The sequence below is a fragment of the Carassius auratus genome, unplaced genomic scaffold (assembly GCF_003368295.1).
Source record: "Carassius auratus strain Wakin unplaced genomic scaffold, ASM336829v1 scaf_tig00003102, whole genome shotgun sequence".
Lineage (NCBI taxonomy): Eukaryota > Metazoa > Chordata > Actinopteri > Cypriniformes > Cyprinidae > Carassius > Carassius auratus.
This window is the reverse complement of record NW_020523502.1, coordinates 385,268-398,496: the sequence shown is the minus strand read 5'-3', so window position 1 is coordinate 398,496 and position 13,229 is coordinate 385,268. Positions and strand designations below refer to the sequence as shown.

At 42.3% G+C, this 13,229-nt stretch overlaps 1 protein-coding gene across 1 annotated transcript in view; it reads right to left on the bottom strand.

The window, feature by feature from the left end:
* LOC113070145 (cytosolic phospholipase A2 gamma) overlaps window positions 1-11,224 on the bottom strand; it is a 30,385-nt gene extending 19,161 nt beyond the window's left edge. Inside the window, exons 1-5 of the mRNA XM_026243356.1 lie at window positions 11,181-11,224; window positions 11,040-11,065; window positions 10,716-10,830; window positions 10,469-10,611; window positions 10,183-10,384 (exon numbers count right to left, since the gene is read on the bottom strand). Coding sequence (XP_026099141.1) covers window positions 10,183-10,384; window positions 10,469-10,611; window positions 10,716-10,830; window positions 11,040-11,065 — 486 coding nt within the window. The 5' untranslated portion in view covers window positions 11,181-11,224. The remainder of the gene's footprint in view (window positions 1-10,182; window positions 10,385-10,468; window positions 10,612-10,715; window positions 10,831-11,039; window positions 11,066-11,180) is intronic.
* Between the last annotated feature and the right edge of the window lie 2,005 nt (window positions 11,225-13,229).

The window sequence follows — 13,229 nt, the reverse complement described above, 5'->3', positions numbered from 1 at the left end:
TCCCACAGCCGGGCATAGTTGTGGAGAATCCACTCACCCTCGGACGAGTATGGGAGGGTGACCCCCTTCCTGTCGGTGGGGGATGACATCCAGCATTGCTGGCGGAACTCCAACGGACTCCGAAGATTGGAGGACATCCTGTCTGCAGAGTTCTTGGTTGGTCGGTTCATTCTGTTATGTGGAGGGGTTGGGATGAACTCAGATGCAGACAGGAAGTGCCAAACACAGGGTTTATTAACACAAAAGGGGAAAACAAAACCCACAAGGGGGAAAACAACGACTAGGGTAGATACGAAATAACTTAACAAGACACGATAAACAAAGACTCGAAACACAAGAACACTAACTACAAATAAACAATAACAGGTCTCACAACGTCTTCTTCCAAGGGCAACACAGAGTAACAATATATCACAGGAACATGGAGTAACACATATCACAATGTGGAACAATCACAAGTAGGAACAATGAACCGACAAATGACAGAGCACACTAGGGGATCTAATTAGGGGAACTAATTAAGACACAACAGGTGGCACAGATAAGGCAATCACGACAAGACTAGGATAACAAGGGGGCGGGGCAAGGGGACAAGACAAGGCCATGTGCTTGTACACAAAACACGGGTCTGTCATGATCCTGCCTCAAGACTAGAGAAAAGTCAGGACATGAAGGCAGAATCATGAAACCGTCGGCATTTAAACAGACCTTTGCTCTTAATTCCGATCGGGCCAACGCAATAACGAAATCTGAGCAGGTCTAAAAACTGAAACTGTTGATGCTGCAAATTTACACTTTGGATTGGTAATGCTTCACTGTAATCATAGTTTTTTATTTAGATTTTCATTATATTTTATTATATGATATTGGTTTGAGACTGAGAGTATTTTATTTAGTGGAGAACTTTGCAGCAGTATTATATTTCTTTTTTTTATATATATATATATATATATATTTTATTAAAAAGTATTTTAAAAAAGTGTAAACAAATTGTTAAAAAAAGTTTATAGTAATGAACAACCTGCAGTTTAATGTTTCCATTTCTTTCCCTTACTGTACCGAAAATGAAACAAACCTTTACTGACTTTAAAACCGAGGTACGTACCGAACCGTGATTTTTGCGTACCGTTACACCCCTAATATATATATGGGATGCAGAACCCGGCCAACGTAGATTAACTTGTCGAGGCCATAGAGCTGGCGTAGGCCACCCAACACCGGGAGATATGGAAGAGTGCGCCGCCGTTTCCCCGAAGGGTGGTCCAGGGCGGCGCAAGACAGAGGGCACCCAGCGTCCGGTGAGCAGGCCATCGGTTCCTGGCCCACAGGATGAGCCCATGCCCACGGAAGCTCCCCGCTCCCCAGGACGACCTTGGCTGGTGGGTTGTGCTGTGCACACCGAAAATGGCCACGGGCAGAAGTGAAGTATAACGGACGGCCGTTCCTCGCCCTTCTGGACTCCGGCAGAGCAGTCAGCCTAGTCAGGACCTCCATGTTACATCCACGGTCAGACACCAAGACCAAGCTCACCATAACCTGTGTGCACGGCGACACCAGGGAAGTGCCTGCGTGGCGAGTCACCATCAATGCACTGGTCGGCGCCTGGCCGATAGATGTTAGGCTTGTCCGAGACCTCCCCGTACCGGTCCTCCTGGGAAGGGACTGGCCAGGGTTCAACTGCCTACTAGCCACCCCCAGACCGACGGGCTCGTCGAGCGTTTTAATCAAACCTTAAAGCAGATGCTGCACCGGGTGGCAGCCGAAGACAAAGGGACTGGGACCAGATGCTCCCCTACGTTCTCTTCGGCATTCGGGAAATCCCTCAGGCCTCCACTGGCTTCACCCCCTTCGAACTGCTCTTCGGCCGACAGCCCCGCGGACTGCTCGACGTGGCCCGAGAGGCTTGGGAACAACAGCCGGCGGTACACCGAATCACCATCGAGCATGTGCGTGAGATGAGGGAACGGATCGATAGAGTGATGCCCATCGTCCGGGAACATCTCGTAAAAAGCCCAGCAAGCGCAGCAACGGCATTACAACCGGGCGGCCCAACCACGGGAGTTCCATTGAGGAGACCACGTCCTGGTCCTTGCCCACAGCTGCCTGCAAGTTCCTGGCTACCTGGCAAGGCCCTTATACAGTCACGGAAAAGGTCGGCCCTGTTACATACCGTGTGCGGCAGCCTGGTAGAAGAAGGGAGGATCAGCTCAACCACATTAATCTGTTGAAGCGCTGGGTCAGGACCGGGCCCTAGAGCACTTCCAAGACAAGACGCCGAGCACCGAACACCCATACCACCTCACAACATCGCCCGTTCATTCACCAATTCTGTTATTAAAATCCACCCTTCGGGGAACTTACCCTCATCCTCGTGTCCTACTTCACCCTGCCACAATATATAAATATATACACACACACACATACACATACACATACACGCACACACACACACACACACACACACCGTGAATGCACACCCAGAGCTTTGGTGCTTTGCTCAAGGGCACCTCAGTCGTGGTATTGCCGCCCTGAGACTCCAACTCACAACCTTAGGGTTAGGAGTCTAACCATTAGGTCACGACTTCCCCTGGTCTCAATTTTACAGTAGTCACATGTATACTTTTGTAGAACTGTACTCTGCTGAGGAGGGGATGTGTCCCCCTTTAGGGGTGTGTGGGAATGTTTATCAACCAAATGTTAACAAATGTTATGATGCTAACAAACCAAAAGGTCTTTTTTATTTTTACATTTGGTTTGCAGATTTCCTTGTTGTCTGGTCTTAGTATATAAGGGAAGTGACAAAACACTACTTTGCAATACTATAGCCAGAATATAGCCTGCAATACTATGTCCACACACTCCATACTATGTATTTTCAGGTAAGTCAGGTATGCATCCCTTAATTTTAGATTTATTTTTGAGAATTTGATGTCTTGTATTTATCTGATATATTTGAATTGACTATGTAAATTGGTATAATACATATTAACCCAGCTGATAATAAATTGTTATATTTGATACTTGACATTTAGAGGGGAAAAAAACATTTAGTGGCGGGAAAATAAAAGTGTAATCTGGTAAAATGTTACACGTTGCTCTTTGTATTGTAATATACATTCATGAAATACAAATAAATACATTTATTTTACATTTATAGCACAGTAATGAGGCAGCAACGTGTGTTAGAGAAGACAGAACAAGAAAGGCTATTAACAATTTTTCATTGCGCAAAAGTATTATAACATGAAAGGTTCCAATTCAGAGCGACACGAGCACTAACCGCGCAGGTTTAAAGGCATGGCAAAAGGAGCGTGTGGTAAGATGGTCGATGCAATGGCTAACTGACAGCAAAAGAAGTGGCAAAACTCCAGGAAAAGTCCATGGAAAGTCCTTTTTTTATTCTTGGGATCCACAAGTTTCAAACAGACATAGCAAAAACCAAAGCAAACTATCAAATAAATGGGCAAGTTGAACCCAGGAAAAAAAACAAAACAAAAGAAAACTTATTTAAAGTACAACTCAGGACATGACAGAAAACTAAAGAAAAAACCTAAATAGTTGGCTACTGTTCCAACAAACACCCGTCCCCCCATTCAAACATTTCCACTACTCTTTTATACCCTTGGCCCCCTCCCCTAGTATTCAAACGGACCAATCATAACACTCCATTTGTTAAACGGTACATTTCACACTTCACATAGACTTTCAGCCTCACAAGTCACACCCATAATGAAGTTCTCCTTTAACCAAAGGCTTCCCTCCCCTAGTATTCATCAAAGTATACATATACAAGACATTTTAATCCACACATCCTTAATTGTGTAACTCCTCCCCTTCAGAATGCCATAAACTCTTTTGGGCTTTCCAGGAACCGGTAAGACACAGAAACGAAACACATGTTCACACATTTCTTGACTTTAACACTATATTGAATGTTTCACATTACCAGCAGTCACCATGGAATGTGCACCTTCCATGTTACTGTTTCTAAGTAAAACAAACAAAATAAATATCTTGCCAAACATGTCTATGGTGTTTTCATTTGACCCATGTGTGCCACATCACATTTTCCCCCTTCTTCCCCCTCTGGATGATCTAAATTTGGCAAACGGGACAAATAATCAGCAATAATATTTTTCTTACCTGGACAGTGCTCAATGGTAAATACATAGGGCTGCAGAGTCAGACACCAGCGCAGTATCCTTGAGTTACTATTCTGCATAGTTTGCATCCACTTCAGGGCACGATGATCAGAACGTAATGTGAATTCACGCCCCAGTAAGTAATACCGCAGGGAGTCCACAGCCCATTTGATGGCAAGTCCTTCTTTCTCAATTGTGGAGTATTTCCTCTCTCTTTCAAAGAGTTTTCTGCTCAAAAATAGAACTGGTCTCTCATCATGAGCCTCTCCTTGGACCAGTACGGCTCCCAAGCCAACATCAGAAGCATCCACCTGTACAATAAATCTCTGGGTGAAATTAGGGCTCTGTAACACTGGTTCATTGCATAACAAATTCTTCAGGGCCTTGAAGGCTTCTTCACACTCACTCGTCCAACAAAACTTAGCAGGACTCTTTTTAGTCAGATCAGTCAAAGGTGTAGCCAGTGATGCAAAGTGGGGAATAAATCGGCGGTACCAGCCGATTAATCCAAGGAAAGATCTCACTTGCTTTTTAGTCTGCGGGCGAGCAATATTTTGGATAGCCTTAAGCTTTTCCACCTGTGGTCTGATCTGACCATGTCCCAGTAAGTACCCCAAATACCTGACCTCCGTCTGAGCCCATGAACATTTGGTGGTGTTAATGGTGAGCCCAGCTTCCTGAAGCCTCTTTAGGATATCCTCAAGCTGCCTTAGATGTTCTTGCCAGGATCCACTGTATATCACCACATCATCAAGGTATGCGGCTGCATACTGCTCACACCCCATAAGTACACGGTCCATCAACCTTTGGAAGGTGGCTGGTGCTCCATGTAATCCAAAAGGCATAACAGTGTATTGATATAACCCTGAAGGAGATCGAAAGGCTGTGTAGGGCTTGCAAGAAGGATCAAGGGGCACTTGCCAATAACCTTTACACAGATCTAATGTGGTCATAAAGGATGCTTTACCCAGTCTCTCAATCAACTCATCAATACGAGGCATCGGATAAGAATCAAAGCATGAGACACTGTTTAGTTTTCTGAAGTCAGTGCAAAATCTAACTCCTCCATCCTTTTTAGGGACCAACAGGATGGGACTTGACCACTCACTTTTCGAGGGTTCTATAATCCCCATTTCCAACATGGTCTTGATCTCAGTCTTTAACTGTTCCACCATCTTCTCTGGGACTCGATAGGGCTTCTGTCGTATGGGAGTAGTGTCTTTCAGGATGATGTTGTGTGTTAGGATCTCAGTCCTTCCAGGCCTCTTCTGGAAAAGAGAGGGAAAAGATTGAAGTACCTCAGTTAGTTGCTGTTGTTGTTGGTTATTTAAGCTTGAATAGCATTCTGGGGCCTTCAGCAATGAACGAACTGGTTCCATATCAGGTTCATCCTCTTCCTCCTCTATGGCCCTCACCATCATCACTTGGTCTTTGACATCCTCTGGACCTGTCAGATCAGACCCCCTCTCCTTAAATTCTCTCAGGAGATTGACATGTAAGACCTGCTTAGGCTGTTTTCTTTCGGGACACAAAATCTCATAGGTTACTGGACCAAGTTTTCTGGTCACAACATATGGCCCCTGCCATTTTGCCAACAGCTTGCTGGTACCGGATGGTAATAATAGCAGAACTTTCTGCCCAGGTTCATAGTTCCTTCCCCTGGCATGTGTATCGTACCATACCTTTTGTCGTCGTTGGGCGGCAGCTAAATTTTCTTTAGCCAGAGTTCTAAAGTTCTCCAATTTGTCCCGCATCTGTAAGATATATGAAGCAATACTGCACTGGGCTGGTTCCTCTGATGTCCACCCTTCTTTGAGCACGTCCAGGGGCCCACGAACTTGCCTGCCAAACAAAAGTTCAAAAGGTGAGAATCCGGTTGAACACTGAGGGACCTCTCTATAAGCAAAGAGAAGAAACGGAATCCATTTATCCCAATCCCTCCCAGACTCATCGACAAACTTCTTCAGCATGTTTTTCAAGGTACCGTTAAACCGTTCGACAAGACCATCGGTTTGAGGATGAAATGGTGTAGTTCTAATTCCCTGAATGCCTAGCTGTTTATACAATAGCTTCATCACTTTAGCCATAAAGTTTGTTCCCTGATCAGTGATAATCTCAGATGGAACTCCAACCCTTGAAATCAAGTCTACTAAACATCTCACGATGTGCTTAACTTGAACTGAACGCAAGGGGTACACCTCTGGATATCGGGTAGCATAGTCACAGATCACCAATGCAAATTGGTGACCAGAACTACTCTTAACCAAGGGACCGATGATATCCATCCCTATACGCTCAAATGGAGTTCCAATAATGGGCAACGGTTGCAGATAACTTCTATCAGCCGTTCTAACAGGTGCTACCATCTGACATTCAGTACAAGTTTTACAGTAGTCCTGCACATCTTGGTACATTTTTGGCCAATAAAATCTTTGGCTGACTCGCTCATACGTTTTCTGCCTGCCTAAATGCCCTGACCAAGGGATGGTATGGCCCAGATGTAAAATCATTTGATGCAGTGCTTTAGGTACCACTAATCTAGGACTCTCGAGATCAGCCAAATACAAAAGATTGTTCTTTAAAATATAGCGATCCCCCCCAAACTTTGGTACCCCTACAGGCTTACCATCCACTTCACACACTTTTGCAAACAAGGGCTGTAAAGCAACATCTTCCTTTTGCAATTCCCTAAAATTTTCAGGAACCAGCAAATGAGAGTTAATCAACTCGGACCCAGAGTCGGGTAAATTTGGTAAGCTCTCTTGTATCCTATCTTTCCCCTTATGCTTCTCTTGTCGTCTCTGTTTTTTACTTTTTCTATCCTTCCCTGCATTAGAGAACAGATCACCATCAGCATTGGGAAGGGGTTGCAATCCTTTGGTCTGGGACCTTGTAACTACCGCACACATTTTGGATACGGAACCCACCAAATCAGTTAAATAAGGAAAATCTTCCCCTAACACCACATCAAATGCTAGTTTCTCAACCACCCCCACCCTTAACAGGTATGCTTGTTCTTCTATCACTACAGAGACCTCCGCAGTTGGATAAATGTGTTCATCCCCATGTACACATCCCAAGCACACAGTATCACCATAGTTCAACATTTCACAATTTAGCAAGTCAGATTTGACCAAAGTTTGTGTACTACCTGTATCAACCAAAGCCTGAGCATGCTGACCATTTACCGTTACCATTATAAGGTGACTATGTTTCTCAGTAGATGTTGCTGATTCACCAAGGCCCTCATTCCTAGGAACATAACACATATTAGTCACTTTGGGCTTTCTAAGGGGACAAAGGGAAGCCTTATGTCCAGGTTGCTGGCAATAAAAACAAATCAGGGTTGCATTAGAATATTTCCCAGGCACTCCCATAGTCTTATCCATAGGCTCCTCGACTTTACTCCTGCCCACAGTCACAGTACCTTTGCTGGTTCGTGGTGGCTCTCGATGTGCAGCCATGTACCTTTCCGCCAGTCTAGCGGCTCCTTCACCAGTTAGTGGTTGGTTCTCCTTAACCCATACTCTCACGTCGGGCCGCAACACTCGCAGATACTGCTCCAGTATGATGGTTTCTCCCAACTGTTCCTTGTTCTTCATTTCTGGTCGCATCCACCTCTTATACAAGCCCTTGATGCGGTTGTAGGTCTCTCTTACACTTTCTCCCGTTGGCACCGTAAGGCTCCTAAAACGCAGGCGATATGTCTCCTCAGTCACGTTGTACTTGGCCAGAACCGCAGCTTTAATGTCAACATAGGATCCGGAACTTTGATCGTCCATGCCTGCATAGGCCTCCAGAGCTTTGCCTGTTAACAGAGTTACCACTTGGGCCGCCCACTCATCAGTTTGCCATCCCCACGTTCTGGCAATGCGTTCAAACCGCACAAAGAAGCTCTCCACATCCTCACCTTCTACAAAAGCAGGAATTCGTGGTTCATGATAATGTCTGAAAGAGGCTACTGGTGGTGGAGACATACCTGGCAAATGGTCTTCAGGTTGCGTTTGAGGAGGTTCTGAAAGCATGGCTCTTCCCCCTGAGGCCTGCGGAAATGTTCTGGGAGTAGGTAATGGGTAATGAGTTTGTTGGCTCAGTTGTTCAACTGATTCCCACCCTGTCTTGGGTTTCTGGAAAATAGTAGCCTTTAAACCATTCAGTTCATCAAACAATATTTTCTCATTTCTTTGTTGTTGCTGCATAAACTTCCTCATTTCCAAAAGAAAGTCTTGACCCACCACAATTCCTTCTGCTTCACCTTGGGGTGTACTAACTTTACTGATCTTGGGTCTCACCACAGGTTCACTCTCTAGACCTTGCACGTTCATCACCCGAAATGAGTCTATCACAGCCTCCTCAGTTGCCCCAGCCTCCAATTCCAAATCACCTGCTTGAGCTTCAACAGTGTCCTCTTCCCCCTCAGAGAGTAGGATTGGATGAGCTCGGGTTATCCTTTGAGGTCCTCCATGTCCTCTAGTAGTCATCTTGAGGTTGGCAGTTTTCCTCTTCTAGTGTCAGTCACTCCATAAAGACTTCTTATCCCACTTCTGACACCATTTGTGGTAAGATGGTCGATGCAATGGCTAACTGACAGCAAAAGAAGTGGCAAAACTCCAGGAAAAGTCCATGGAAAGTCCTTTTTTTATTCTTGGGATCCACAAGTTTCAAACAGACATAGCAAAAACCAAAGCAAACTATCAAATAAATGGGCAAGTTGAACCCAGGAAAAAAAACAAAACAAAAGAAAACTTATTTAAAGTACAACTCAGGACATGACAGAAAACTAAAGAAAAAACCTAAATAGTTGGCTACTGTTCCAACAAACACCCGTCCCCCCATTCAAACATTTCCACTACTCTTTTATACCCTTGGCCCCCTCCCCTAGTATTCAAACGGACCAATCATAACACTCCATTTGTTAAACGGTACATTTCACACTTCACATAGACTTTCAGCCTCACAAGTCACACCCATAATGAAGTTCTCCTTTAACCAAAGGCTTCCCTCCCCTAGTATTCATCAAAGTATACATATACAAGACATTTTAATCCACACATCCTTAATTGTGTAACTCCTCCCCTTCAGAATGCCATAAACTGGTTTCCTGTTCACGGGCCGCTCCTTTGGGCTTTCCAGGAACCGGTAAGACACAGAAACGAAACACATGTTCACACATTTCTTGACTTTAACACTATATTGAATGTTTCACATTACCAGCAGTCACCATGGAATGTGCACCTTCCATGTTACTGTTTCTAAGTAAAACAAACAAAATAAATATCTTGCCAAACATGTCTATGGTGTTTTCATTTGACCCATGTGTGCCACATCACAGAGCGTCTCTAATACTTTTTTTTAAATCTGATTACATTATAATTGCTATTAGTATTACAAACAGTGCAAAATACTTATTTTTTATTTAGATATGTGTTGGCCTTTGTGATATACGGGACAAATCGGTCTATATCGGTTTTAGATCACTTGAAATATAGTGCGCGGAAACTTTATGGTGCTTTATAATATATTTGTGCCTCCAGCTCAAGCTCCAGCAGAAAATGCTAATATTAGCATACCTACCCTGAATATGAATATCTTGCCTGCCTCACCACTGGCTTATTTCCTTGAGTTGGTTTAGTTTTTTTTTTTTTTTTTGTCTTCTCTGTTTATTTGCCCCTATGCCACAGCTAATTTTTTACTGTCTGTGACCATCTACTGTGAACTTATTATTGTTTATTGATGGTTTCTTTTTAACTATTTATGACAGTTGCTAAAAAGTTGTACTACAAATTAATAACGACAAATTGTGTATTTTCGTATCCATGCCTTATTGTCCCTTTGTGTTGAGGAAGAACCTCGAACCTTTGTGTCGTGGATTTTTATCTCCCCGGGTGGTAATACAGGGTACTGTACCTACTGTACTCTACTTTGGGCAATTATAGTAAAATAACCTTTTGTGTGTGTGTGTTTGTGTGTTATTGTTAAAGTCCCTCCTTTGCCACATAAAAATCAAAAAGCTGTCAAAATGTCATGAATATTAACAGACCTCTTTTACAAACGCTGTGACGACCAGCACTGCCCAGACGTCAGTCAAGCTGAAGATGTCTTTCCCATAGTAATATTTCTTCAGTTTGGCCAATGCGTCTCCCCAGCTGACTCCTGGTCCGCTGATTCTCTCAATGATTTTGTTCTTCACAGTCTCTAGTTTGGTGGACCAGTCTGGTTCTTGGTATAAGGAGGCCATGCACCTTAAAAGAAAAACATACTAATATCATTTTTGACATTCAACTCAATTCAATCTCTATGTATTTGTTGTTTCTCAGGGTTCATACCAGGTGGATCCAGAGACTCCGCTCAGATAAAGGATGCAGTCCAGAAGACCCGCTTTATCAAGCTGAACCAGGGATCCCAGTAAACCCACCATGGCTCTTTGTCCTCCTCCAGAACCCAGTAATGCAATGTGTGGCACTTTATCCTGAAATGTAGTTTGATTTTGCAAACATTTGATGTTCATCAATAATAGCATCATTGGTAGGGAGAAAAAATAGATAGATAGGCATGAAGTACAATATGTTTTACCCGACTGCAGCTTATTTTAAGATTCTTCAGACTTTGTAGAACATCTTTTTTTCTTTTGACTACAAACTCCTTCTCATTGTTAATCAGAGAGTGTTTGATTCTCACCTCACCACTACTGCAGGGGTACAGACAGACAGATCAGTGCTGAATTTAACATCATGTGCTAATTGATTTTAGATATAACTATAATATGGTCTTCAGTTCCTTTCAATCAGTTGTTCTCAGAATGATCCAGTTTGTTGTAAAGTTTAATTGTGTAAGAAATGCAGAACAGTTCTTATTTTACTTTCTCCATCATTCTAGCAATCTGAGCATATTACATACCTTTCCAAAGATTTGGATGCTCCCATCTATAAAACAATGGAGTTAACATTAAAGTGGAGGGGAACATATTAGGAGAACATTTTTTAAATTAATTTAATAATCTCATGAGTGTTTTGTAAAAGCTTTAAAATGTATACTCACTGTTCTTGTGTAGTCTTGTAAAATACTGAGACTCACCAATAACAACTCAGCAATCGTTTTCTTTAGGATTGGGAAGAATGTGCTCTTTTATAAGGTTCTGAAACTAAAGTCTAGATGACATCAGGAAGGGTGGAGATTTGGGGAAATGTTCTTCAGTGGAAATTTCTCATAATCAAAGTAAGATTAGGGTTGGCAATGAACAGTTGTGGATTGTGTCTGAAAGTGAAAGTGACATACGGCCCAGTATTGTGACCCATACTTAGAATTCATGCTCTGCTTTAACCCATCCAAAGTGCACACACACAGCAGTGAACACACACACACACACACTGTGAACACACACCCAGAGCAGTGGGCAGCCATTTATGCTGCGGCGCCCAGGGAGCAGTTGGGGGTTCAATTCCTTGCTCAAGGGTACCTCAATCGTGGTATTGAGGGTGGAAAGAGCACTGTACACTGTACACCTACAATTCCTGCCGGCTCGAGACTCAAACTCACAACCCCTCGATTGCAAGTCCGACTCTCTAACCAAACTGGTCCACCAAACATTAGACCACGTCTGTTGTGGTTGGAGGTGGTTTGTGGTGAGGATGGGGGGGGGGGGTTATACATTAAATTAATTTTTTTGCTTGCTGTCAATGTATCACTGTTTTAGTATATAAATAATGAAATACTTATTTTATAAATAGATATAGTTCTGTATTAATAGTCAAGAAAAGCCACCTTAAATGGATAATTGACCCAAAAATGAAAAATTCTGTCATTAACCCTCTAGTCATTCCAAACCTTAAGTGTTAATGGTATGAGATCATTTTGGGAATATTGGTAACCGAACAGTTGCTGGAAGCTACTGACTTTTTCTGTACGATGGGGGTCAATGTATCTGTACAAATGTATCAATGTACATTTTGCATCTCTGCCCCCACACTTTGGAATTCTATCCCCAAACACATTTGTGATCTCTCATCATTACGGGATTTCAAAACCCACCTTAAAATATATATTTTCCTTTCTTGTTTCTTTGACATATGATCGTATGGAATTACATTTGGTTCAATAATAATGAACATAACTTTATAAAACTGAATGTAACTTTTTCAGAAACTATCGAACATATGCTGTTACAAAAGAAGAAAAACACAATGAAAATGAAAACAAATGAACTCAGTCACACAAATTTAACAGGCTCTTCAAATATGCTTCATTCTTTGTTAATGTTTTTCAAAGATTCGTTTTCGCTAATCGTTGATTCTGAATGCATTGCCACAGATTTCGCTTTTGCTTCACAATTTTTCGTTTGGTGTTTTGACACCAACCTCTCGTGGGGCGGGGTTAACAGTGATGTACTCTGATTGGATAGTAAGCTTTTGATGGACACGTGCTCTCTGACCGGGAAGTACAGACGCCACTCCGCAAAAATTATTTTTCACAGACAAAATGAAAGAAAATAATTTTAAGCTCATACACAGGTTCTACCCTGTAAAGAAGTTTATACAAAGATTTAAATCTGACATTGATATTACAAGCTCTTTTTGTTCGAGTTCTGAAGAAACTGTACACTTATTTTGGTCATGTCACTACACTCAGAAACTTTGGGATGATATTGGTGTGTTTGTCAAATGTAAGATTTTGCCAGGCTTCTCAGCACATTTGAAAAACATTATATTTGGGTATTATGACTCTGACCCCACAAACGAAAATATCAGTTTTGTTTATATTTTGGCCCTCTTTTCTTTAGTTCTATTTTATTCTCTATTGTTTTTTTTGTGGTTGATATTATGTGATGTATGTTTATACTTTTGTATGTTTTTGTTCTCTGCATTAATAAAAAAAAAAGCTCGCTGTGATTTGTATGCAACATGTTGTGCCTTTTATTGCTAAATATGTAAATAATATTTGACATTCGATCGTCTCAGTCTGTAAAGATGAGTTCTTGTCCTTCAAGGCAGCTTGAATTAATCTTGTGTTACTGAATGACAATAATTACCCGCAACAAACTGTTGCACAGTGTAACATGAAAAACTTGTATCGATGTTATTGGTTACTTCA